Source organism: Andrena cerasifolii, chromosome 6 (genome assembly GCF_050908995.1).
Source record: "Andrena cerasifolii isolate SP2316 chromosome 6, iyAndCera1_principal, whole genome shotgun sequence".
NCBI classification, from domain to species: domain Eukaryota; kingdom Metazoa; phylum Arthropoda; class Insecta; order Hymenoptera; family Andrenidae; genus Andrena; species Andrena cerasifolii.
Window position 1 is genome coordinate 9,329,978 of NC_135123.1, and position 27,350 is coordinate 9,357,327.

Here is a 27,350-nt window from a genome sequence, read left to right on the forward strand (position 1 = left end):
ACAATTTATTCAACTGAATCTTTATTTTGTTTACCTTCATAAATAAACTGTATAGTATTAAGTACTTATTATAATTCAGTATCCTCCGAAATAGGATTTCAATATTCCCGCCGTTATGTTTAAATATAACGTGTATCGATGGTATTGGAATATCGTTTTGATTGGCTGTTACTAATCGATCTTACAAGAAAAATTGCAATTCGATTATATTTGCATATTCACCTTCCCTGCATTAATTATTTTTAGTGATTCTAAATTGCGCGTGATCGCATTGCAAACGCGGATTGAAGCCATCATATCCGATTCACATTAAATATTCATGAGAATCGCGCAATTGACCCATAGCAGACGAGAATGATTCAATCGAAGCGAAAATCATTCCTAATCCCTACATTCCCATGCCGCGTTAATCCCCCCCGTGCAGAAATTCCATTAGCAGCTTCATCGATTTAACATAATCGAACGACGAACGATCCCAATGCTTAAGGCCGCCATTACTGCGCACGTCCGCCATGATACAACATTTTTTCGCTCTCATTGGAGTCGCTGCGTTACTGTAACACAGAAACATCTGGAATCCTCCGATAGCGGTTACACAGGGGAAGCGTGGCATCGCGTTAAATCCACGTAATATCGTCCTTGATGGTAATCGACGTTCGCAACCGTACCCGGGCGAGGATTCTCAGTGCATTTACGAAGACACAGGCGCAACTCGGGTCCCGTTCGCCTTCGAGAACACGTAACTTGTTGTTTTCTCAGAAATATGGCTGAATATCAGCGTGAGGCGGAAATACCGTACGCTGTAAGCTATTTAGCGGTGGGGGAATGCCAGGCATGCGCGCGATGGCGCCGCGACGTGGAACCAATCAACGCCGAGGTAGGATACGAAATGGCGCCACCGTTCAGCCAAGTCAACTGCCAAGTCAAGTGAAGCCGCGGCCAACCAGCGTCGCCGGGGAATCGGTTGTCGACGCTGGTTGGTTACAGCCTCACTTGACTAGGCTGGATGGTGGCGCCGTTTCATTTCCCACTTTGGCGTTGATTGGTTCGACGTCGCGGCGCCATCGCGCGCATGCGTGGCGTTCCCCCACCGCTAAATAGCTTACAGCGTACGCCATTTCCGCCCCACGCTGGTAACTGGTTGTTTCCTCAGAAACATGGCTGAATATCGTTTCGACGGTGTGGTGAAATTGTGTGTACAGAGTTATTAAAACGACACTCCGCTCCCGAAAAAGCGCGCAGAACTGTTGGCAAAATGACGTCGATACACTTCGTCGTGCACCCGTTACCGGGGACAGACGACCAGCTGAACGATAGGTAAGGAGACAAACGCGTTCGTTATCGGTTTCCCATTAATGTATGTATCATGGTATGTCTCTGTCTATCTTCTGCGGAATCGGAACGATCCGCTCGCCGTTCCGAATACGAAGCATTCTGGCCTCTATAATTGCGCGTGGCCCACCGTTATCCACTTATTACGAGGGATCCGTCGATGATCCTGCTCTGGGGCATCGGCGGACCAATGCGAATAATTTATGCCCGTGGCGAGAGTGGCGAGAGTTTGTTGTCACATCGATAAGTTTCGGTCGAATATCGCGTGTATATACGAGCGTATCGTCCACGGAATTCAACGTCCTGCGTACGGGCTCAAGGATCGTTGTCATTATGCGCGAAATGAATTGTTACAGCCGGATGCAGTTTAGGGAAATCTTTTTTTTTCCCCTTCTTTCGTCCTTAGGCTGCGCTGCACCTGCAGGTTACGAGGAAAAAAATTCAATTCCTCTTCGAATTGCGACGAAAGGAATAATGGTCGCTCGCAGATGCGGTCGTTTACAATAAAAGCTATAGGAAACGCAGCGTGATCACACGCTTCGATGATTAACGCGCTCACGGCGCCCGACCCCTATGCGAGTCAGGACGGTTTCGTCTTTTTACTTGGTACTCTAAAAGCACCTTTTCCTATATTTCACATTTAGAGCTTAATTTCTCTTTGTTTCATAGCTTTCTTTCTCATTTAGTCTGGGAGCTCTTGCAGCTTTGCGAAAACTATTAAACTGATTTATCCCTTTTCCATCTGTCTTCTTTTCTCTTTATCAGAGGAACTGTTTATGCTGTTGTAACATATATGTACAGGGTGGGGCAGTAAGAATTAGCCCTTTGAATATTTATGGAACCACGGAAGAGAAATTTTTTTCAATAAAAGTTCGTTGGTACGAAAGGGGCTGTCCATTTTTCTCTTCCATGATCTCGGAGATATTCAGGGTGGTAATTCTTGTCCACCCTGTATATACACATATTCGGATAATGCGATCTGAATGTACATGCACTTTATTTCTACGAATAAACCGTTGTTCCCTGGTCCATGTAGCTAAATGATCGACTTATCAATTCTTGAACGGTGCCTCCTTTGTAGGTTAAAAGAAGTGGCTGAGAAGATGAACAGATATGGATTTGCAACGTTACCAGCATTTAGTGGACAAAAGATTTCAGTGAAGCATATCGTCGTCGGACCAACGCATATTGCTCTTCTCACCGAAGACTATAAAATCGGCAGAGTTGCATTTACAGTATTGTCTGATAGATTGGATTTGAGCAAAAATGAACCAAATAGAAAGTAAGTCGATACGGACAAGAAATCCGAGGCTCTAGATGCATAAAGGGAAAAGGATTCTTCTAAAGCTAGGTATGCTTTTTTGTTTATATTGCAGTACGAGTAAGAGCCACGTCGGGAGCTCTAATTCGGCGCCGAACGGTGGCGGGAGCAGCGGAAGTGGGGGCAGAGGAATGTCCAGAACACGAGCGAGGATTATGCGTGGTAGTTCCAGAGGGAGCAGCAGCGGTGGGAGCGGCAGCGGAGGCAGGATAGGCGCACCGGGTGTAATTATGGGGGGAGGAAGTGGCAGCACCTCGCGTCCCATCGCACCAGTGCCTGCGCCATTTGTGCCAGAGGATCTTGTCTCACAAGCTCAAGTGGTATTGCAGGGGAAAAGTCGTAATCTTATTGTTAGAGAATTGCAGGTTCGTTACATGAAACCAATGTTTCAAGTAACGCATACGTCACTTCCATTGGAGAGTTAATTTGTGACCGGTAATGTGTGTTCCAGCGTACAAATTTAGATGTAAACTTAGCGGTAAACAATTTGCTATCACGGGACGACGAGGAGGGCGACGACGCCGAGGACGCGGGGGACACCTACGTCCCGGAAGATCTTATATCTTTGCTAGATGGTGGATTCAGCAACGAGCATTCTGTTATAATCGACGCGGATTCTATGTTCTCCGAGGACATGTTCGGCTACACAGCGGGCATGAGAAAGTAAATATTTTCGGATTATGTTTCGCCGGTTCGGTAGGAGAGACGATTGTTAAATATCTTCATATTTCACAGCCGTGGAAGCTCTTCGCGCAGAATAGGCAACGACAGAGAAGGCGAGCGTGCATCGGATCGCGAACGCGACAGTTTCAGCAGATGGAGGGAGCGTCAGTATTGCGGACCTCGTCGTTGGCTGGAGACAGCTCTTAAAGACTCTTGGGAGAAAGATTCTGGTAGAAATTTCACTGTAACGATAACTTTTCAGTACTCTCGACTCGTAGGTCCACGTGAGCTCAATATCCCGTTTCTTTTAATCCGTCAGATAACAAGAAGAAGGAATTAGCTTCGCAGAGTCCATTATGGATATCAGAGGAACTGGAATGGTGGCACGAACGTAGCACCGATCCTGCTCCTCGTTTTATTCAGATCGCCTCGCTTTATAGCGAGCTGATCGCCGTTTCTGCCGGGGGCCAGTTGTACCAATGGAAGTGGTCCGAGTCTGAGCCATACAAACATCCAGAGGTATCTATCGGTTAAACAAACTTCACTTCGATAGTCTACGAAAATAATCTAACAATCGAATATCTACTATCTCAGAATCCAAATATACATCATCCAAAAGCTTCGTGGTTGGCAGTGACGACAGAAAACATAGTTAATATATCCGCAACGGCTATTCGATGCTCTATTAATACTGAGAGCGGCAAAGTGGCTACTTGGCTGGACGAGCTTCTGGGGCCTGTTGCCTCCCGCCTCGAGCATCCAGCTCAAGCATTTACCGAATTCACGCTTGACAAAATAGTATCGCTCCATACTTGTGCTTTGTATACCGTAGCCAGACTTGAAAGTGGTGCACTATACTGGTGGTCAGTGTCTCGATTACTTCTTCACCTTCCCCATGCTAAGATAATGCCTGTATCTAAATATTTATTTCCTTAGGGGTGTCTTACCTTTCACGCAGCGTAAGAAATTGTGGGAAAAATATAAAGCTAAGTCGCGCAAGCACAGACCATCGACAACATCCTCGAATGATATCAGTTACGGCACGCACGTCTGTATGAAAAACAGCCCTATATATCAACCTGGTGCGATAGGTAAGTCTTGGAATATAAAACGATTCCAACTATCGTGTAATCTTGGGATACTGAACGGTTACGCTTTCAGGATTCACGATTGCCAACGGCGTTCCAAAAGTGGGGCAGCTGCAAGCAGCAGCTTGGAATATAGATTCCGTGTTGAGATTTAAAGTATTGCCGGCTGGAGCTCACTTGCCTAACGCTAACGCGGATAAACGCGAAGCGAGTGGAAACAGCGGAACGGGTACTATTAATAAAACCAATCATAAAGAAACTGCTGATCGTCTTGACATGCCTCCGCCACCCTCACCAGCTTCGAGCACATGTAGTGACACTGGTAGCATTACGACCAGTCACAGTAAGGATCTTATTAGAACTTGTTGGAATTCATTTGCTTATAAGTTCATTCGTCACACCTGTCGAGACTAATAAGACGACAGTTCTCTCGTTGATACTTCCCGGTAGATTGTTACGAATATTTCCGTAGTGAAAACTATGTAGCATCATCCCTACAAGCATTCCCGTCATTGATCATCATTAAGATTGATCGTACGAACTTTCGATTCCGTAGAGAGGCAGAAGCGCGTTGCGCCGCGAAGCGAAGGGGAGTTCGATCGGAAGGACGAGGAGGACTGGCACTTGAAGGACGTTGTTTTCATAGAGGACGTTAAAACTGTACCCGTCGGTACGTGCGATCTCCCGCGCGGAACAATATAAAAATTTTAAGTGTACGTTTACATTTTATTCTCTGTCTACAGGCAAAGTTATAAAAGTCGACGGTTTCTACGTTGCCGTGAAATTCTTTTCGAAAGACTCGAAGGAGAAAGAGAAAGAGATCAAGGAGAAGGACTTCAGCACGTCAGACTTCAAGGATCTAACGGCTGAGGAATGGATCAAGTTACTTGCTGATTGCAGACTTTTACGGAAAGACGAACTTCAGGTAAATGTATATCTTAAAACGTTCTCACGATGGAAATGGTTAATAACCATCACATTTCCAGGTGATAAAGTCATCTATGAATCCAAGAGCGCCAGATTGTTTCCAACGAACTCCGAGGAGAGTGAATATCACCGAAGGATCGAGTGATAATATTTTAACCGTTGCCACAGATGGGCAAGGTAGGACTCTGGAAACTATTACGGACTACCTTCATTTTTCCCGCGATAGATTCTAACGACTAAAGGAATTTGTTGCAGGTATTCACGCGATAGTGAAGAATGGGAGCAAATTGAGCTACGTTGTGTATAATCTGAGCACTGGGAGATACGTGCAAGATTGCTATATTCCATCGGATATATCATCCGTTTTGGGTCTACAGCCTCAAAATATCAACCTTACAAGCGCAGGAGAGGTATACTTTTCATAATTCCTTTTTTAGAAACGTCATGTGTGCCAGCGATTATGAAAGTGGTCTAACAAGGGAAGATCCCGGACCCGAAAATTAAAAAAATTCTGAAACTTTGTGAATATGTAGAGAATTTCCTCTCGATTATAACGCAATTTTTGTTTGCTGCTCAAATTCACTCTAAGGGGGTGTAATTGACTCCTGAAAATCCGGTTATTTTCCGATTTTGTGTTATAACTTGTGAATTGTAAAATTATTTTTATACCAAATGATAGATCTAATTAAAAGAAGTAACTTTCGTCTTGAAACTTTTTTACTATCTTTTACAGTTCGCGAGGTATAACACAAAATCGGAAAATTTACGAATTTTGAGGAGTTAATTTCACCTTCTTCGAGTGAATTTGGGCAGCAAACAAAAATTGTGTTGTAATCAGGAGGAAATCCCCTACATATTCACACTTTCAGAATTTTTTTAATTTTCGGGTTCGGGATCTTCCCTTGTAAGTAAAAAATCTAAAAAAATTGAATCCGTCTTTCGTATCGTATTGCATCGAGTGCGTAATCGTAGAAGTTTAAATATCGCGAAATGAAAAAAAAAATGACAGCTCCCGTAATCACCAGCACATATGCTACGTCAGATTGTATGGAGGTATAATTGACTGTTACATTACAGAGCATCGAGTGCTCGATGATTCTCAGAGACGGGAACAACACGATCTACCCATTAGCGAAAGATTGCGCCGATGCTATTCGCGATCCGAACTGGTTGGATTTAGTTCCTGTGCTTTGTATCGGTGCTTCGACCATTCCGATACCGAACTGCTCGAACTCGACCAACATGAAGAACCAAGTTGCTGTTATTGCGCTAGCCTTTGATAATCTCTTGTTGATGCCGCGTATCTTACGGTGCGACTATGATAGTGTGAAACAGGTGTTCTGTAATTTGGAGCAAGACCACAGTGAGTACTTTTACTACAATTCAGGGCCGGCGTGAGCTGTGTGGAGTATTTCACATTCGGGAATATGGAAGGGATTTTATCATTTTTTATTTTTTTTTGCTTGTGTATTACTCATTTTTTAAGCTGTTGAAATTTAATCTTCTAATTTGCTCTATCGACCCTGCTGCAATTTCTGGAATAATTATTCTTTTGATTTAGAAAACAACGTAGCTCAGATCCAAACAGTGCTAACTGAACGTTGCGATGGCAATCGTAACATTTTACACGCCTGTGTCAGTATGTGTTCGCCAACGTCTAACAAAGAAAACGATCAAGGTATCATATCCATTCTTCTAGCTTACTCGCTGCCTAATACACATCGACATGTCAATTTACCGGCTTCGTTTCTTTGCTTCAAAGGTATCGAACGTGAACTGGTCTCTAATACCGTCGATGGTGCATCTGCACCTATTGAGGAGCCTATTCCAACGTTAAGCTGGCCACCGGAAGCATTTGACAACACGTCAGGAGAAGAGGACAGCTTACTTAGCATTGGTGCTGCCAGTATATCTATGATGAATAAATCAGGTAAAAGTGTATTGAATGCCTTTCTATATTCCTTCTTATAACAGTTACACCTCGTGGGATCGATTGCTAAATGAATATTTCTGTTCGTAGGTGTTGGAGCGACCTCAAACAACACTTACATCATAGACTCCGTTGAAAGAAGGAACAACGCGTTGCTCATATTAAAGTACATGTGTGAAAGTAACGTATTGGCCCCTCATCTGAAAGAACTGCTTACTGCGAAGTAATTACCTTGATCTATTCTCTATATTAAATCCTACAAGCTTGCAATAGATTCAACCTCCAATGAAATTATAATTCTTCTATCCACAGAGATGCACAGGGCCAGACACCATTGATGCTTGCCGTGTCGGTTCGCGCATATCACGCAGCACTGACTCTATTGGACACCATTCAAAGAGTCGGAAGAGACCAGAAAGAATGCTCTGCCATGATACTTCCTCCCGACGCCAATTCAGACTTGTCTCCGCTATTCGTTACATGCTGCAACGATACCTGCAGCTTCACTTGGACTGGAGCAGAGCACATTAACCAAGTACGTACCATCCCCTGTCCAACATATTACAGACTTATTAGTTTAAAGTTACACAGAGTTGCAGCGGCCCCAATAATCCACTGAAGGGTTAAACGATCCTATATTTTAAGCACACTCTGACAATTTATCTGTTCTTTTTCAGGACATTTTCGAGTGTAGAACTTGTGGATTGACGGGCTCCCTGTGCTGCTGTACCGAATGCGCTCGCGTCTGTCACAGAGGCCACGATTGTAAGATAAAGATCACCTCGCCCACAGCTTACTGCGACTGCTGGGAGAAATGCAAGTGTCACGCGCTGATCGCTGGCCATCAAGGGGCGAGGTACACACTTCTCTGCCGCCTAGTGGTCAATACCAATCTCGCTACGAAAATAAACTCGAGGTGAGTAAGCGAAGTAAGAGAATTGACGAGGTTATTTGAGATCGAATAAGAGTAACACCTTTTTAATTTCGCAGAGGAGAGAGCATTTTGCTGTTTCTAGTGCAGACCGTAGGAAGACAATTGGTGGAACAACGACAATTCCGTTCAGCTCTTCGACAACGTTCGACGTCCGCTAGTCGAAAGGGAGCTTCGTCTGATGGTAGTGTCTTAATACTTAAATGCAGCGATTGTAATATCGATTTCAGAGACCAGTAATGACTGTGATTATATGTTTCGACAACGTGCAGGCTTGGTCACGGACTCGGACATGCCAGACCACGATCTGGAGCCTCCGCGATTCAGTCGAAAAGCTCTGGAACGATTGCTGAACGACTGGCCCGCTGTTCAATGCATGATCATGTCAGGGGTATCAGTAAACAGCAACGATCAGTTATTCGGGGATCAGGGGCAATTGTGTCGCCAGAGCGGCACGGCATTGCTTGACAAATTTACTCACTCACTGTTGGTTAAGTGCAGTGCAGAGGTAAAAAGGGAAACGTAGGGACGTCCCCCATATTTTTCGTACAGCTTCTAACGCGAGAAACTTCTTTATAGATGCTTGACACCCTCCTCACGACTCTGATAAGGGAGCTGCAAAACGATTCCGTGCCTGGGCGCCAGGAAGAAGCGAACAACGTCGCGCGTCGATTCGTCCGTTCCGTAGCTCGAATCTTCGTGATCTTCACGATCGAAATGGCACCGAATACAAAGAGGAAAAGGTACGCACGAAGTGACTTCCACTTGCTAGAGTAACGCCTGCATCCCGTTACCTTCTGATCCAATGTTCTAGCACTGGTCAAGAGTCGCAGCCGCTGATGAAGTGCCGCAAAGTCTTCATGGCACTGATTAAACTAGCCGTGGAAGAGCTGTGCGAGACCGCCGACTCTCTGATAGCCCCTGTGAGATTAGGGGTCGCTCGTCCGACCGCCCCGTTCACGCTGACCAGCTCGGCGATCGAGGTGATCAACGGGTCGGAGGAGTTGTTCTGCATAGATCCGTTGATACCCCACAGCGGTGTCGCCTCTCAGACCCTGGACGCCGCTCTGCAAACTCAGCAGGGAAACAACAATATAAACACCGCCAGGGACGTTTCCGCTATGGACGAAACAGAAGGCGGCGAAGGTATGTTCGCGTTTAACTGAACAGAAAGATCGCGTTGTTTTTTTAGTTCGAATGGGAAATTGATGATGCTGGTTCACAGAAGTTCCAATGGACGTGGACGGCGACATAAGCGAGCACGAGGAGTCCGGAGTCTCCGGAGCAGTCGCTGGCCAGCCGTTAGGCGAGATCGATAGCAACGCCGGCGGTGTGAGCGAAGAGCAGGCTGGGGACGGCGAGTCCGACACCGAGCTCGACCTCCTGGCCGAAGCTGAAACGGAGTCGGATTCTGACGACAATCACAGCAACCAGGACGCCGCGTCCGCCCAACGGAGCGTGCAAACTGGCGCTACAGCAGGCTCTGACGGCGGAATGGGATCCATTCTGCTGTTCCCGGAGGACGAGTCCGGGGAGTCGAGCCAGCAGGAGGACGACGAGAGCGAGGCAGGGGAAACCGACGAGCAAGATAACGAGGACTTTCAGATGGGCGACGAGCAGTTGGAACGTCGAAGGTAAAAATACGTTTCTTTTTTTAAGTAACACGCTCGTTTTCATGGCACATGGCATAGTTAGTATGTCCAGTGTAAGTATATGGAAAGGCACGTAAAGTATCGAGTATCGGGTCTTCTTCCGTTAAAGAATAACCTTATGTCACCGACATCTTCTTCCAGTGGTTCATCAGGCCATTTACATCGCAATAATCTCGCGCCGGTTTCTATGCAATGGGCGATACGCAACCGCGAGGCGAACACGCGCACAGCAGGACTAAGAGTAACAGGTGGCAGTAGTCTGGTTTTTATTGACTCTACAGCTATAAGACGCACCACTGCAACGTCCGCTGTTGCAGCCGCACAAGAGCCTATTACTATGAGTACCACTACCAGTTGTCTGGCACGTGCTTTCGGAATTGTTATTCGACAGATTGCTGACCTTTTAGTCATGATGCAAGACCACAAGACGCTGGTGCCGTTCCTGCCGCGATTCATGGAGATCACTTATCAGGATGCGTTGAACTTACAGGTACATCTTCTTCGTTCTATATTATGGTTAGCTTGAATCAGAGTTGGGCATTACGTATTCGAATAACAATAAAATGAAATTATTCGAAATCTTTACTAAACGATTCGGAGAATAATTCCCAGCTCTGGCTTGAAGGTGGCTGAATCAGGCGGGGTATTGTACGAACGTGTTTAACTATTACAGATGTATCTGGAGGCTCATTTAAAGCCCACATGGGATTGGTTGTTAACGGTGATGGACGCTACGGAAGCGCAGCTGAGATTCGGCGTGTCCTTGACACGCAGCGCGGATCCCACGCACCCAGAGCACCCGTTGAACAATGCACCGTCACTGTCCGGGAGCAATTTCACTGGGTTACTGAATACAGCGGCTCTGTCGTTGACGTTACAGTCTAATACAGGTCGGAACCAACGCGGCGGTATCGCCACGAGCTCCAATATCTCCACGCCGCAAGCTTCTACCAGACTCACCGTTGGTTTTGCCGGCGTTGGCGAACCTTCTAGAAGCAGTAGAGAACGCGAAAGTGTGCATCCGCAGAAACATTCATGCCATACAGTGAAGCGCTAGCTTTGTCCACCTGAAGTATCTTTTTCTAGACCTCTCTGAAGGCTATCAAGAGTTACCAAGACCGTTCATGTCCTCCACACAACATTTCATAGTAAATTCATAAAAAGACCACGAAGATATTTCAGGCGGGGCAGAGTTATTGCCCCATTCTACAGAGTTCATGATTACACCATTCACAGGCAACCAGTTACCCCGTAATGCTAATCAATTCTTTTTCCAGGTGTCGACGTGCATTCCGCGCGACGTGAATTTTTATCCTACTGCTTGTCCCTAATGCGTGCCCACAACGGCGAGCACAGAGATAGCCTGCCTGTGCTAGACGTTTCCTCTCTGAGACACGTAGCCTACGTCTTCGACGCGCTGGTATATTACATGCGCTCGCTCTCAGAGCCGATGTCGTCGCGTGGAGACTCGCAGAAAGAATCCTCCAACTACTCTGGCTGGAACGATCAGGTTTGTAGAGGGTCGATCCCTCGTCCACCGTTACGTTCAATCGTTCATTACAACCGTGCATACCTCCGTAGGACGAGAACGACAACGACGAAGGGGAGGAGTACAATTCTCCGGTTCCCGCGGCGCTGGAGACAGACTCCGTTGATTACCCCGACTTACTACAAGTCCCCATTTGCGGGTCTGGCAATAATACTAAGAGCACACCGAAAGGGAGGAAGCATCCCTTCCTGCAAAGATCCGATTCCACGCTGTGCCTCGGTTGCCCACCCCTTGACCCGTTCGACACTATTATGAGCGAGGCCCTGCCGCTGGCCGATCAGCCGCATTTATTGCAGCCACATTCGAGGCGCGAGGACCTCTTTGGTATCCCAAGGCAGCCAAACGCTGGTTCTAATCCGTTAGCGGGGCTGCCGACGAGGCTCGGCTTGTCCGCGCGAAGTGCAGACACCCAGAACACCGTCACGCCAACATTCAGCCAAGTGATCCACGGGCCAGCGGCCTCTGCGTCTTCTGACGCGAGGCGCAGCTCGGTCTCGGCCGCAGGCGACTCCACGCCCGCCAAGTACACGGTAATGTCTGCCATAGCCAGGACAGCTCGTATACTGTCCCCCTTTTCTTCGTTCACAGTATTTTCTAAATCGCATTCTCTAAACGTCTCACTTTCGCATGCAAGCGACTCGCGCTGGTATTTCTCAAAACGGTACGCACGTTCTCTCCGTTGGAAAGTAAAATATGTGGATCTGCTTTTGCACATTATAGGAGAAGACGAAACCGTTTAATCAGGCAAACGATAGCCATCCGCTTGCCACGGAGCAAATCGATCGGGCTCCGATCATAGTATCCACTAATAATCAAACCGATCAGCCGGCAGGAAGTGCGAAAAGTAATAAGGACGTTATTAAAACGAGTAGAAGCGTTATTGTTAGAGCTGGGACCGTATCGGTAAATATATACGTGATCTAACTGGCCTCTTGATAAACGAGAGGAAGCAAAAGGAGAGCGGAGAAGCTAATTAAGAGTCGTAGAAATAATCTCGAATGCTTATTATATGTCAGTGCGTGGCCAGGTGCGAGATCGATAGCTCAGCTTTCTGAAATTTTCTAGGAGGCGAGCACGAACAAAGCGGGCGCGCCGGAAGTGTTGGTCGTGTCGACCGTAGAAACGCAAAACGGAGCGGAGGACGTAGATCCAGCTGGTTCCAGCCACGAGATATCCGCCCATGAAACGGTGGAGACTAGCCCGGTGGAAAATGCCAGAGCCATTTCCTCTATTGGAACGAATATATCGCATAACATTGTACTCGGCCGCTGGAGAGTGTCTCTCGATTTGTTCGGGCGAGTCTTTATGGAAGACGTTGGCTTAGAAGCTGGCTCTGTGGTGTCCGAATTGGGAGGATTCCCCGTGAAGGAAGCGAAATTCCGCAGAGACATGGAGAAGCTGCGAAACTCTCAGCAGAAAGATCTTAATCTACTCAAGGTAATAAATCTTTGTATCTTCAATTAGTTAAGGAATGGGGAACCGACGTTTTCGTGTACTATATAAATACGTCTTCTATTTAAGATGGAACGGGACAGAACACAGCTACTAGTGCTGACAATGAAGGAATTAAACACGCAATACAATTTATATAATAAACGCGCATCTAACACACCGCCGCTGGCAGTGAATCGCGTTAAAGTGATCTTCAAGGACGAACCCGGCGAGGGTTCTGGGGTGACCAGAAGCTTTTACACTGCGATCGCAGAGGTTTGCAAAGACCCTCTATTGTATTGTGACCCTAATGGCTGTCGCGCATTTCAGCGAAGCGGAGAAATTAATAATAATTAATTAATTGTCGCTGCGCAATTGTTTATAAATTTTTCTCTTCGTATCGCCGCGCTGCGCTTTGCCAAAATGCGCGATGGTCTTAATGAAACACATTCCCCTGTTTTTCTATTGCGATTATGAATGCGAGGTGTGAGAATGTTCAAGAGAATCCTGACGCGACAAGCGGGAAGATTTTGGATCTGTGCGATGATAGAAATAATTACTATCCAGAGAATTGCTGAATATTCTTTTCTTGATTGGCATTATTCGAAGCATTTTGATCTTGTATTTAATTAGCAGCCTTCCTGCTCGTCCCAAGGAACTAACGCGAGTACGCATTTCCTTTGCAGGCATTACTCGCGAACGAGAAACTGCCTAATCTCGAAGCGGCACAAGTGGGATCGAAGTATACGCAGTATAACGTTCTCCAGAAACTGAAGAGTAGAGATCGCGATCGTGACCTAAGGCGACAAGTAAGCGTAATCCATTTACACAGAGGAGTTACAATATTTCCAATTCATTCATCATTCTAACGAGGGATACCGTATTCCAGAATCCTCGATCATCTGGAAAATGTCGCGAGACACGTAGAGCATTATCCTTCGAGGCTCAATCTTTCCATCCGTCGATCATCAGCGTCGTAGATACAAGCAGTAACTCTGGACCCGGGAGCTCGTCCTCCAATTCCCACCCGTTGCCCGTTAACCATCCAAACAACGAGCACTTGACCATGCATCAACAGCAACTCGGGGACAGATTGTATCCGAAGGTAATTGCCGATCAATGAGAAATAATCGGAGTGGGGATCGTTTCGAATCTATAATTTTCAACCTCGCTTTCAGATCTACGCACTGCGACCAGCGTTAGCTGAGAAAATAACTGGCATGCTCCTGGAACTGTCCCCTGCGCAGCTATTGATGCTGCTAGCTTCAGAAGACGCTCTGCGACAGAAAGTGGAGGAAGCATTCGAACTGATCCACAGCCACACCCAGGACCTGGCAAGCGAGGCGCTGCTGGATCTCGACGTGTTCAGTCTAACGGCCCGTTGCGGGGCGAACAAGAAGAAGATCGAGAACAGCATTCTGGATGACACGGAGGACAACGCTCCTTTGTTCTATTCGCCAGGTAAAAGAGGCTTCTACACGCCGCGACAGGGGAGAGCCAGCTACGAGCGTCTCAACGCATTCAGGAACGTGGGCAGGTTGGTGACGCCATAATCAACGCGGGCAAAGAAATTATTACAGTATACTAACAAAAGCATCTCCTTCAGACTCATAGGATTGTGTCTGCTGCAAAATGAGCTGTGCCACATATTCCTGAACCGTCACGTGCTAAAGTACATCCTGGGAAGGCCGATACGTTTCCACGACCTCGCCTTTTTCGACTCTGTAATTTATGAAAGCCTGAGGCAGCTCGTGATCGACTCCGAGACCAAGGATAGCAACAGCTTGTTCTCTGCTCTTGACCTCACGTTCAGGTGAGCATAGCTCCGCGTTTATCCTGCTCTTTATATCCTATCGATCTCTTAACAAGTGCTTCGCCCGTTTCAGTATCGATCTGTGCCCCGAGGAAGGGGGAGGATCCATCGAACTCATACCGAACGGCCGGGACATCGAGGTGACAGCGAGCAACGTGTACGACTACGTGCGGAAGTACGCCGAGGTCCGTATGATCAAGGTACAGGAGAAGGCTCTGCACGCGATGAGGGAGGGCGTGTTCGACGTGCTGCCCGAGGGAGCTCTAGACGGCCAGACATCCGAGGACCTGAGGCTCCTCTCGAATGGGGTCGGCGACATAAACGTCTCCGTTCTGATATCCTACACTTCGTTCAACGACGAGTCGGGTGAGGCCGCGGATAGACTGGCGAAGTTCAAGCGATGGCTCTGGTCGATCATTGAGAAGATGTCGCACTCGGAGCGACAGGATTTGGTAAGGGTCCCGTCGCCAGCGGATTGTTGGAGATATTCCAAGTCGTTGCGGGTTCTACCTGTTCGGGCAACTTTCAATTCGGTTCTCCGCTTTCTGTGTTGCCAGGTATACTTTTGGACAGGATCCCCGGCATTGCCAGCCAGCGAAGATGGCTTTCAACCGATGCCAAGCGTTACGTTACGGCCGGCAGACGATGCTCATCTACCAACTGCAAATACATGTATTTCTCGACTATACGTTCCATTGTACAGCTCTCGTCACGTATTAAGACATAAACTACTTCTTGCTATCAAGACAAAGGACTTTGGATTTGTATGAATATATATATAGATTATATATATATATATAATATATATATATATAATTATTATTATTATTATTATTACTACTATATATATATATATATTATGTGACCATGTTTGTGCGCAATAGCCCTAAAAAGGTGTCACACTAATTGATAATGATATGAGAGACAAAAAAAAATTGCACGTTGTTATTTTTTTTTCCTTCCTAGAGAAAAAAATTTATAACATTTATAAATTTATAAGGTGTAATTATGGATTATGATTTACTCTTATCGAAAAGACAATGTGGTTCTCGTCGTAATAAGATTTTATGTTAAAAAGTGTCATCCCTTTAGTCTTTATAATAGTGATCGAAATAAAACTTTCTCAAAAATTGTAGTTGAATTAAATCGATCAATGATTTCCTCCCCGTCCCTGATTATATGTTAATTAAGATCGCGCCTTGGCGAAGGCGCGGAATTCCCTGAGTTTGCGCCTGGGAACCTTAACGAACTCCGTACAATTGAAAATTTATTTTATTAGGCATGTTTAAGATGTAACACAAAATGTTGACAGGAAATTGTAATTTTCTTTGTTTGTTTTTTTTTTCTTTTTTAATGCAAATCAGTAGCAGGTAACTGTTCTCCTCTGGGTATCAGCATGGTTGTTGATTATAATACATATCGTTTTAAAAATCAGACTACAACACGAGCACAGATTACAAAACATGAGGTTCGATATTTAATAATAATGAGAATTACATAGTTTCATGTAAAAAAAAACAAAGAGAAGAAATTGGTTTGAAGAATGAGAATGGCGATAAAATACCAACGTAACGTGACGTATGTAATCTAATTAAAAGGTACACATGTTCTGGGAACATTTAAATCTTCGGTTGAATTGCCAATCTTTTTGCTTTTCCTTTCCTTTGTTTTTGAATCGAATTTACAAATGAAATCGGCCAAATGCGAAGGTAGTTAGGAAAAAGAAATCTAGGAATGTCTAGCTGCCTATTTCGTATCAGTTATTATACATCCGTTTCAACGTGTCTCGAAATCTTGAATCTATCGTAAAACAATATCAACGCCGTTACTTATGCTGCTTCAGCCTTGGCATGCACTCAATAATAATTATATGTCCATGTATCTGTCTAGGATCGTTAACAAGACCGTTTCCAAAATGATTATCATTTCGAAAGGAAAATTAAAATTTACAGATTTAAATTATTATTTATATTTCCTAAACAGTAAACTGAAATAGTAAAAAATAATCTATTATCTTTAATTTACTTAAAAAAAAATGTTGCTAATATGCTAATATGTATAATATAATAAATCTCATTGTTTATAAATTTCTAAAAATCGTAAAGCTATATACAATAATTATATTATCCATTATGTACTTGACAAAGTATTAATAGAAACTTATGTACAATGGGTTACCTATTGACCACTTCCTGAACTGTTTTGGGGCAATTTTGCGGTTGATTGGCTCAATTGAGCCAACGTTTCTGGAGTCGCGTGTGCTTTTAAGATTGAATTTTCAGCTTCCAATTGATTAATACGATCCATAAGCTCTGCTATTTTTTCCTTGAGTACTTCAACCTCTTCACGTACAGCGAACATCAAATGACTCTTAACAAGATCCTACAAAAAGATCCCCTGTTAACTCCAACATCGTTGTTCATTACCTTTAATCAGTAATTGCCCCCAGCAAAGAGCGCTTACCATGGCCTGCTCGATCTTATTATCAATTGCTACAGCGCTAGTCCCCGACATACTGCAATAAAAATGACATTGCAAGATTTATTTACGGGAGCGTACGCAAGTGCTGCAGCAATTAAACACGCTATCCTGTTTAAAGACTAATTACGCTTCGAGGGGAAGGCGTCTCTATTAGCTACTGTTTCAAACGATGATACCCCCAAACGAAGCGCTAAAATATTGTCACCGAAACCTGATCGAAACTGTTCGAAATCTCAACAAAATATACCTTTCATTATCTTCGAGGGTGTGATGTTCGTCGCTGCCTTGAGTTACCTCAGCTAAAGACTCTAAAAGTGCCGTATCAGCCGACTGAGTAGCAGATGCACCTACAATGCCTGAAATGGAGTCCTGCTCCGGGTCTGGTTGATGAAACGCTATGTTTCCTTGCTGCATACCGCCGACAATGTTTTGGCAGCTAGCCGACACTTGCGCCATTTGCACTTGAGCGTTGCTACCAGATGTCTGGGGTTGCATTTGAGCCGGCGGTATCACTTGAGGCTGCACCGGCGCTCCGGGGGCATGAATAGCGGCGGAGGTTTGCTGCGCACCTGTTTGAGGAACTTTATGAATACTCTGGATGCCCTGCATTCCCTGTATGGCAGTCAATGGTTCGGAAATTTGTGTTATGGGATTCTGGGCTTGCAACGGCTGCTGGGGTGGCTGCTGCTGAGGTGGCTGCTGCTGCTGCTGGGTCGGCGGATGCGGCTGCTGCTGCTGCGGCTGAGGAGGTGGGGCGTGCTGCTGTTGAGGCGTAACGAGAATGCTGGGTGCCTGAGACGTCGGAACGGGTGTCTGCTGAACGGATGGTTGACAAACATTCTGAACTGGTAACGATTGATTCTGCGCGTTCACAGTCACGTACGCCTCTTCTTTAGAATGAGGTATACTTTGCTGGGCCGACACATTGCTATTGCTAGTCTGCGTTATAATAGGAATAGAACCTTGAGGCATACTTTGAGGCTGAGTCAAACTATTCGGGTGGGCGGGTTGCAGATTAGAAGGTAACGTCGCCCCTTGTCCTCCCTGCTGTTGCTGCGGCGCTTGGGATGCTAATGGTTGAGCCGACGATTGGAAATATTGAGGGATTTGCGACGGCGCCTGAACTTTAGGCTGTGCTTGAACTTGCGCCTGATTATGCTGCGCATTGGGAGGAATTGAATTGCTAACAGCGTAATTGGCACTCGAAACTGTCGAGGGATTGCTCGCCACGCCGATCGACGTATGCACATCTGGATGCGCAGACACTTGTCCATTGGCATCGATACTTATACCTTTATCCTCGGATACAACCGACTGCTTAGACGCATCCGGTACAACGATCCCGCTGTCCGTCACCCCGTACGATATGCACACCTCGTTTGGGTCGGACACTTTCGGTGTACTAATAGCCGTAGGCTGATTGACCGACGTGTGATCCAAATAATCCATGCACGTCCACCTGCCCCTCTTGAAGGGTTCTGTACTCTCGATTTTAACCACCTTGAATCGCTCGTTCCTACCGTGCGAGTGCACCTCCCGCAGGTCCGCATCTTGCTTGGCATTGCTGGACAGCAGGTTAATGATGTTGTTGTCCGTGACAGACGCGATATCCAGGGTACTGATATTGTTGTCGTTCACAGAGTTGCTGACGCTGTTCCCCTCCGAGGGTACGATCGCCAGACCGTACTGAGAACTGGTAGGAATCACCGGAGCCGTGCTGAGGGCGGCGTTACTGGTATTAAAGAAAACGTCCTCTTTGGAGAAGGTGTCCTCCGAGTAGCTAGGCGTCTCGAGGTCGAGGTCGGTAATACGCGAGTGCTCGACGGAGTTGTCCTCGGTGTGAGACTCGTCCAGGTCGTCGTTCGAATCCTCGCCGGCGTCATTGCTCATGCGGCAACCGACGGTGACGCTGGTGATCTGGAAGGACGACGTCTTCTTTCGACACTGGTTACTGGCCGTCACGTTGCTCGATGTGCTCAGGCTAACCGGCTGGTACAGCTTCTCTGGCTCCCCTAACCGAATCGTCTCGGTGGTCGTGCGGTGCACCGGATTAGACGTTTTTCTATTACTACCATCCGACAGCTTATGCGATTTTCTGTGTACATTATCTGCCATTATTATAGGAACTTAGCATTCGAGAGGCACGATCTTTGTATTCGTTCTTCTCTGGCATGTTAAAACCGACATCGTTGTTAGCCGGGGCCTTTCGGCTTCGAACTGTTCACCCCTGGCCGCGATCACCGCCCGCACGCCCTTCAAATCAGCCGATCCTTACTGTCCACGGTGATCCCAGACGAATTCATATTCTCATATTGCGGGAGGTGTTGACAGTTCACCATTTCATCAATTTCACGGGGAACAAGTGCATTCGCTCGAGTACCGTCCATTCACTCGAAACGAATCACCTATACGCCTCACTATCAATCACCGGATCTCCCGCCTTCTTCCTGCTTCGATACGGCCGATCACGCTACATTTAATCCCTCGTATCGTTTACATATTACCATCCCGCGGCCCGTTTTCTCATTATCCATATCCCTTTTCGTACTCTATTAGTGTCGAGCGAGCAGTTTAAAAATGGCTGCCAATTCACTCGCGGAATTGCCACGAATTATATATCTAGAGCATCGGTATGCTTCATTTCAGCGACGGCTGGAGGATCTATTTCCATCCGTCGATGGTAGCAGGCGGTAGCAGGCGCGCCGCGATCAAATAACCGCCAGCGATCGCCCGTCTGACTCTTCTCTGCGCGAATTATGCTCATGGAAATGTTTAAACTTCCACCGTTTCATCTTACAACGCCTGCTGCTAACGTTGCGTTAGCTTGAATGGTAAATGAAATTCGTCGCTCGTTTGAAAATCAATACCAGTCTCTTGTATTTCCTTTTTATATCATGAGATCGTTTTGTTAATTGAAATCGTGAGCAAAACTTTGTTCGAGTCTAAATCATATTCTTCCCCCTTAACTCTTTACTACATTATGCATTCCCTGGCGTTGGCGTCTTTACGCGCCCAAGTGGCATGAGTAGATCGGAGTAGATCTATTTAACACTCACGTATGATCTAGGAGCATTCTAGATTAGCCTCAAATGGCGCTGGAGAATCTAAATGTACTATTTATGATATTTTTAATGATACATAATTGAAACGTTCAGAATTTATTATTGAACGAATTTCGTTTCAAACACATTCCCTCGTTCGATATTTGTAATTTCCCGCCATTGGCTATCGAACGCGTGCAGCGACAATCGCGCACATGAGATAGAACCCGTAGATTTATAAAAAAAAGAGGTTTGAAATGATTATTGTGATTGAAATTTTTAACCCTTTCAGCTGCTGCGGTGTCTGTAGAATGATCGAAAGGAACTGAAACCCATTTGACAGAGTAAATTTTCAAGATACTTCAAGCTTACTTAGCCGTTCGATGGAAAGAGCATCGGTAATCATGTTGAATGCAATAAAAATGTGTTTGAAGAGTGGCCCACGAAAACGGAGCAGGAACGTGCGTTTAAACAAACCGGAGAATAAGAAGACGAATTTAAAAAAATTACCAGGTAAAATGTTTAACAAATAACAGGAAATTCAACATTCGTGTATACTAATTTATGTTCTTATAGTATTCCAGTACCCAGTGAGCAAAGACGGGGACCTCAGGGTGTACGTCTGGGGCATGGCAGAGCACGGTGCTCTGGGAACGCTGAAGACGTCCTTGCAAGAGAAGGGGGCTTTGTACATCTCGAAGCCAACAAGATTAGCTTTCGGAGAGAGGCATGACATAACAGAGATCACTTGCGGTTACGGTTTCACTGCCTTCGCGGTTCGCTCCAAAGAGAAGGATGTTTTATACGGAAGTGGAATAAACAGCGATTCGCAACTCGGTAGAAAGATTTGAAAGTGTTCTCTACCATGAAACTTTGTGTATTAAAATGTAATGCCAATTATACGTATCAGGTTTCAGCGATCTGGACAGAAAGTTTCCCAACGATATAATAACCGAGCCAAGACCTATCACTTTACCATTTAAAGAACCTTCGACTAACGTCGTGGATATAGCAGCTGGAAGAGCGCACTTGCTGGTATTGACTAACGAGGGTTTATTCACATTGGGAAACAACGCGTACGGGCAATGCGGCCGACCTATAATTTCGAATGAGAATTATAGTAAGAGTAAAGTGGTTCATCACATACCCGATATCAAGGGCAAAAAGATCAAGGCTGTGACGGCTGGCCAAGATCATAGGTACGAGATTTTGCAATGCAGAGATACATAGTTGATCGTAACGTTTCAATATCTTTCCTTATTGCTATATGATAGCATACTCTTGACAGAATCCGGTGAAGTCTACACTTTCGGCTGGGGCGCGGACGGCCAGACCGGCTTGGCGCATTATCGGAACGAGCACCGGCCGAGCTTAGTCAAAGGAGACTTGGCTGGACAGCATATCATAAAAGTTGCCTGCATGGCAGATTGTGTATTAGCACTCAGCGGTATCTGCAATATTCATGTATTGATGCTATAATAAACTGCATAGTTTTATCTCGTATAAAGGTAGCCGATAACAGTGCGCTACATACTCCGTAAATCGTGATTACTGTCGCAGATCAAGGAAAGGTCTTCGGTTGGGGCAACTCCGAGTACGGCCAGTTGGACGTTTCCAGTGAGAATCAGCAAGTAAATATAGCTACAGAGATAAACGCATTGCAAAAATTGGGCCGCATCACTGACATCGCGAGCGGAGGTTGCTTCTGCATGGTCTTGAACAGTAAGCGTTCACGTAGTAACTTCGTTGTTACCATTGCCCTTTTACTATAGTAATTTGGACACACCCTCAAAGATACAGGCGACGTTTACGTGTGGGGGTATGGCATCCTTGGCTTGGGGCCCGAGGTCAAAGTAATTGCCCAACCGACTTTGATTCCTGCCACTCTATTTGGTAAAAATGCATATGAAAAGAACACGAAAGTGAGTAGAAAATTGTTCCGATCGATACAAGGTAGAAGCTGATCGCGTATTTCCTTTGAAGGTGATCAATGTATTTTGCGGCATGAGCCACCTTGCGGCTTTAACCAATGTCGGCGATTTGTACATGTGGGGCTGCAACAAGTTCGGATCTCTAGGGCTAGGTCATTCTAAAGATCAATTCTTCCCATTAAAGGTGAGTTAACTGTACTCATAATCAGTGGCGCACTCAGGATTTAATCTTCGGGGGAGCCGAGTTGAAGGGATAAAAATATTTTTAATGGAAATTCAATAAAAGTCATTAGGTGATCAGAAAAATTTATGTCAAGAATGAAATCCAGGTTTCTTTTCTTTTTACGAAGCTCTTGGAATACTTCAGTCGCGGTTACATTAATCTCTTTTTCTCTTTTTTCTTTGGGGAGTGCCAGGGCCCCTTCCCCCCTCCGGGTGCGCCACTGCTCGTAATCAAGAAGAGTTAACTGATCGAAGAATAATGCATATTATAGGTAAATGTTGGAGCTCAAGTAAAAAAAGTTGCTTGTGGAATAGATCATACGATTACTCTTTGTAAACCGTTCATTTAAAGCATACACTTGTGTTTTGTTCGTATGTGATAATACATTCTTTATAAATATTATGTACAAAACGACTTATTTTATTATTAAAAAATATCCACGTAGTTAATTGTTTTTTATATTGTAAATTATTATATGAAGTTTATATCGATAAATAATAAACGCATCTTTCCGAAGCGAATTTAAGGGAACTTAATTTTACGAAAGATGCAAGACGATCGCTTCGGTAATGAATTTGAATGAAATACACCGCTTCCCATTATAGATTATAGAAGATAAAAAGTACGAATAGAATAAGGGAATTAAATGCGATCTTGCTCGCACCGCTGACGCACAATAGACGTTCATACGATATTCTGTACTTTATCATGTTGGAAAATCTGCATTCGGGGCCTGAAAGGGAAATATGTTAATCAGTGTCAGTTCTACAAAATTAAGCTAGTTCTAGAAAAGTTTATAAACAATTCATTGTCATTTAATTATTCTCACAGTTAATTAATTATTATTAACTTCTTCGATTCGCGAAAACGTGCGACGACCTTTAACCCTCGGTTGTCACACTAGGTCAAATTGACCCTGCAATTTTTTAAGAAAAAAATTTTGTCGGAACTCTTATTGCTTCAATTTTTTTTAAGCACAATGACACTTTAAATGTCAACTTTCAACGATGGGCATATAATCTACAATGTTCAAACTTTACCTCAGAATTTTTTAGACTTAATTTAACAAATAGTTTTTAAATAACAACTGATGGAAAATTGGCAGGATCAATTTGACCCAGTGTGACAACCGAGGGTTAATGTTCGCTTCGTATTGAATATTTGTACTCACTTGTACATTGGTTTGAAACGCTTGAAGAGTTCGAAGTTACTGATATGTAGAGCGGTGGACATTGGTGAATATAAGTAGCATCTGCGCAGGACACTGTGATACTATGTTCATCGCCAGTCACCGATGCACACGATTTAGATGTATTATCCGTTGCATTAACATGCAACACTTCCCGCGACGAGCACACAGTTAAATTATCTGAACCAGAGCCTTGAATCTGAAACGAACAGTTGCACAGCATGTAAACGACATTCTGTACGATATATATTTGCGAAGAGTGGACAGGATTTTTTACCTTCACCGTTGCAGAACCGTCGTGCCTAAAGAAGTAATTGGGATGTATTCTATAGAAATTAACACCATTTGGTACGATATAATCATCGTATGAATTCGAAGGCCCATTTGCAATGTAATCCGATCCGCACTGTGTGTTGATCAAGCGTGTGGGAACTGTAAAGATACTTAATCTCGTTGATATCTATTTCATTTATACGTACAATTCTGAAATAATTGTATTTGCATATTTTACCTTGCTTTATTCTTGAAACCAAAGCGGTTATTGGTGCCAAAGTTTCTTCCGTGTCACCAATTCCAATAGAGAACAAGTCTGTCGAGGTTTTCTGCATCAAATCTGACCAAGTGTCTTTCGAACCGTACGTTATGGTGAGGAATGTAGTATCTAAAATAAAATTATCGATCACGAATTACTATCAGCGTCTGCGTTAACTCTATAAGGTATGTTAGAAGATTTTAAAAAAGAATGTGATATGCATCACTGTTACCTGGATACTGCTCTCGCATTTTTAGCAGAGTTTTCTTACAGAAGTCCTTGTCACTGTTATCGATAGTTGACATGTATGGGACAATTAGAACAACGTCGGATCTTGCACCAGCAATGCCTCGAGTGCGTTCGTTGTCCAGTTTATCCTTCAGACGCAAATTTAATTGCTGCAGCGACTTGGGTAAATCGAAACCATGAGTAACTGCAAACGAAGGTTTCGTTGTAATTCGATTACTTCTTGCTTTATAGACTACTATAATGAGCCGAGACACATGTCATGACCCCAGAGTTTATTGTACGAAAGTTTTTAGACAACAGACAAACATAAACTTTCTGTTTTATATATCAAGATTATTGGAAGTTTTTCCTTGGTACGTACTGTTCTCATAATGCGATGAATTATAAGCATAGAAGTCCAGAATGCTGAAGCTACTGTTAATAAGCGGAGTTCCATCTTGGCCATTTATTAACGTAAAATTGCTATTATACGGGTTTATGTTTATGCTTTCCAATAAGTTTCTGAAAAACGTGTTCCTTTAAGTTAGTACACATTATCATAAACGCGTAACGCAAGAAGTGTTTGGGAACGTACGCGAGAATGGGTTGTATCGCAGAGAAAGCCCAATTTGTGTCCAGAATGATTGTCAAGTCAACAGATACCTCGTTGAAATCGTTAAGCTTATCTGTGTTCGAGCAGGAGAGGTCTTTATTCATCGCTGAAGCTGTAAAGATATTGGAGTAAATCAAGCTTCTGGTTACACTTGTTTTTTGGATAGGTGTATGGGACTTTAGGACCAACACTTACGCACGTATGTTGCCAATTCGTTTACAGCTTGCACTGTAAATTTCTCTATTATCCCAGACTCGAGTGTTGCCTTTGTTATATCGGGATTTAATAATAAGGCGGCACTGTACGCCTATGGAGAAGATAAACCATAGTTACGCCATAAATTGATTGAAAAGTTTTCCGAAATAATCAAGTATTTCACCTGTGCAGTCATCGTGTCATTAGGAGCGACAGATGTGAATAATGTTCTTCGATTGCACGCTCTAGTCGAGGTCTCGAAGAATCCTTGTGCGCTGTAGTACATATCAAAAATCTGCGAGAGCTTCAAAGAAGGTATTTTGGAGTACCACTTATTGACTTCGTTAGCCAATATCAAGCCATCCAAGCCACCCCTAATCTCTGCCGTTGTGGTTTCCAATTTTTCATTGGCATTCAAAAAGTACCATCGTGGTAAAGCAGTGGAATTCCAGTTACCAGTTACTCCAATGCTAAGCTTGTCTCCTGCGGGGCCTTGTATTAAAGCAGCCTCTGCCAGGTCCCCTGTATGTTTTACAGTGAAATATGTGTTTAAATATAATCCACCAAACATTCATATATTAAGCAATTAATATTACCAGCTAACGTGGCGATCCACTTGTTGTCTAAAGTCATTTGCGGTAAGTGTGAGAAATTAAATTGGAACGTATCTGGCTGTATATCTTGAAGCGTCAGCCTTTGAGGCTGCACAGCAGCTGCTATTCCAGCGAGTACTAGGCCAGGAGATACAACACCCCATCTGAAAACAGGTATCAATATTAAATAACTCATCGAAGCCACCGTAGCGTTATCGATAAGTATCTATCGTACGGAGTCTTTATAACACCATTCTCCACAGGACATTTGCTTAGAGGTGGTACAGCAACTATCCTTGCGCTGTCTGGATGATTTGGCGGTAACTCTGGGTATAACGAATTTGGATCGACCGTAACTTGAGGACCTCCCTCTTTATGGTTAGTCATAGTTTTTCTGTGCAGAAATTGAACGATTACATTTCATTTCTTGCGTTACGCAACTATTCTTTACTTACATTTCATCGGACGATAAAGTCTCTACATCGCTGATAGTACTGGCACTGGGCTCTTTGCTCTCTTTAACACTTCTTGCGTATCTGTATGAATTTGTAAACCTGCATACCTTCGCTTCGTCTTTCCTTTCATAGATTTCAATGCTACTCGATAACATGAAGTGTAAGGTACACTGGAACCCAAGGAATTGAATATTAGGTAGAGACGTACACGCTTGATAAAGATTAGAAGCTTTATACATACCCTCTCAACATCGGTGATACTATTATTAGGAAACGTAATAGCATTTCCTGGTATAAAACGAAGGGTCTGAGCAAGGCGATAGAATTGGAAGGCGGTTGGGGCATAAGGTGTGATCCCGTCTTGTATGGGCACAGTAGGATTTGGTACAATCCCATCTTGCCGAAAGCTACAAATCAAACATTTATAAAGTTACTACGGGTCGTATCGGTTATTGCTCTTCTGGAGTGTGTTAAATTTACCGATGTAGAAGTGCGACGGATAAACTCCTCAAATCCATATTAAGACCCGGGGCATTTTCGATTTTGCGAAGTATCGAGATAAATGTATTTAGAGTATGCGGTAATCTGTTATCCCTCTGCAGAAGATACTTGTTCTCGTAACATTCTCGGAGAGAAGGCGAAAGACTACGAGCAGCATTTTCCTGTGCATGCACAGCTAGAAGACAATTGACTTTTTGAATGAAATCACAGTAATTGCTTGTAAAAATATCTTTCAAGTATCAGAAAATATATCAACGAAATACTCACTTAATGCGAGGAATGTAAGAAGACAGAAAAGCTTTGCCATTTCACTGGGCCTGGAATTAGAGGACACTTATTATATTCGTGCAATTTAATCGCAGATAGATAAGGGAAATGTGCGAGATATAATATAACTATTAGATAATAGTACAGTGCTCGAAATGAAAGGGAAGTGTGCCTTATTTATTATTTTATTGATTCTTGCACGCAGGGTGAAGAAACGATTATAAAGCAGTCGAAATTATATTTGGAAAGCGGTGAAATACTTACAATGATTGATCCTGGGGTAACTTTTAACACAGAGTGAATGGTATCCCTTGGATTTCATACAGTAAAATACAACACCACACCTTTCCAGAGATACAGTGAAACCTATCATCACCAAACTGATAAGATAATATGATACATCATGAGTAATATGTCCCCACTTTATCCCATGTTACCTTATTACCCCAGGTATCTTAGAATCC

General features: G+C 44.3%; 4 protein-coding genes across 9 annotated transcripts; 2 read left to right on the top strand and 2 right to left on the bottom strand.

Annotated features, from left to right (window-relative positions):
- Positions 1-549: 549 nt before the first annotated feature.
- Hyd (E3 ubiquitin-protein ligase hyd) lies at positions 550-15,783 on the top strand. 4 transcript variants are annotated; one of them, XM_076814321.1, is made up of 38 exons: positions 550-739; positions 1,134-1,317; positions 2,414-2,614; positions 2,709-3,018; positions 3,105-3,316; positions 3,389-3,546; positions 3,636-3,835; positions 3,911-4,179; positions 4,253-4,407; positions 4,478-4,633; positions 4,961-5,074; positions 5,148-5,329; positions 5,391-5,508; positions 5,587-5,741; positions 6,409-6,694; positions 6,893-7,009; positions 7,094-7,267; positions 7,352-7,484; positions 7,574-7,796; positions 7,939-8,177; positions 8,252-8,376; positions 8,465-8,700; positions 8,772-8,935; positions 9,007-9,338; positions 9,418-9,826; positions 9,986-10,334; positions 10,518-10,857; positions 11,122-11,354; positions 11,426-11,923; positions 12,114-12,296; positions 12,459-12,830; positions 12,915-13,100; positions 13,511-13,633; positions 13,714-13,929; positions 14,003-14,361; positions 14,431-14,637; positions 14,711-15,089; positions 15,195-15,783. In XM_076814321.1, exons 2-38 carry the CDS (start codon positions 1,256-1,258, stop codon positions 15,405-15,407), a joined length of 8,388 nt encoding a protein of 2,795 aa, XP_076670436.1. In that variant the 5' UTR covers positions 550-739; positions 1,134-1,255; the 3' UTR covers positions 15,408-15,783. The 4 variants fall into 4 exon arrangements, with proteins under 4 accessions (XP_076670436.1, XP_076670435.1, XP_076670433.1 ...); XM_076814320.1 differs by having other exon boundaries at positions 2,709-2,973; positions 4,478-4,747; XM_076814318.1 differs by having other exon boundaries at positions 551-739; positions 4,478-4,747.
- A 108-nt stretch (positions 15,784-15,891) lies between these two features.
- On the bottom strand, positions 15,892-19,849 carry LOC143369901 (uncharacterized). 2 transcript variants are annotated; one of them, XM_076814369.1, is made up of 4 exons: positions 17,366-19,849; positions 17,101-17,152; positions 16,816-17,019; positions 15,892-16,437 (listed from the first exon to the last, which is right to left on the bottom strand). In XM_076814369.1, exons 1-3 carry the CDS (start codon positions 19,231-19,233, stop codon positions 16,816-16,818), a joined length of 2,124 nt encoding a protein of 707 aa, XP_076670484.1. In that variant the 5' UTR covers positions 19,234-19,849; the 3' UTR covers positions 15,892-16,437. The 2 variants fall into 2 exon arrangements, with proteins under 2 accessions (XP_076670484.1, XP_076670483.1); XM_076814368.1 differs by having other exon boundaries at positions 15,892-16,624.
- An 83-nt stretch (positions 19,850-19,932) lies between these two features.
- On the top strand, positions 19,933-22,834 carry LOC143369913 (RCC1-like G exchanging factor-like protein). Its single transcript, XM_076814390.1, has 9 exons — positions 19,933-19,949; positions 20,452-20,672; positions 20,736-20,996; positions 21,070-21,358; positions 21,434-21,606; positions 21,720-21,881; positions 21,954-22,081; positions 22,143-22,274; positions 22,585-22,834. The coding sequence occupies exons 2-9, from the start codon at positions 20,543-20,545 to the stop codon at positions 22,660-22,662; spliced, it is 1,353 nt and encodes a 450-aa protein (XP_076670505.1). The 5' UTR covers positions 19,933-19,949; positions 20,452-20,542; the 3' UTR covers positions 22,663-22,834.
- On the bottom strand, positions 22,654-27,266 carry LOC143369896 (uncharacterized). 2 transcript variants are annotated; one of them, XM_076814358.1, is made up of 16 exons: positions 27,151-27,266; positions 26,887-26,936; positions 26,599-26,794; positions 26,360-26,525; positions 26,119-26,288; positions 25,899-26,057; positions 25,667-25,827; positions 25,255-25,592; positions 25,071-25,182; positions 24,858-24,987; positions 24,645-24,784; positions 24,267-24,467; positions 24,014-24,163; positions 23,780-23,934; positions 23,485-23,701; positions 22,654-23,046 (listed from the first exon to the last, which is right to left on the bottom strand). In XM_076814358.1, the coding sequence occupies exons 2-16, from the start codon at positions 26,924-26,926 to the stop codon at positions 22,913-22,915; spliced, it is 2,469 nt and encodes an 822-aa protein (XP_076670473.1). In that variant the 5' UTR covers positions 26,927-26,936; positions 27,151-27,266; the 3' UTR covers positions 22,654-22,912. The 2 variants fall into 2 exon arrangements, with proteins under 2 accessions (XP_076670473.1, XP_076670472.1); XM_076814357.1 differs by having other exon boundaries at positions 26,887-26,952; positions 27,151-27,223.
- Positions 27,267-27,350: the final 84 nt, after the last annotated feature.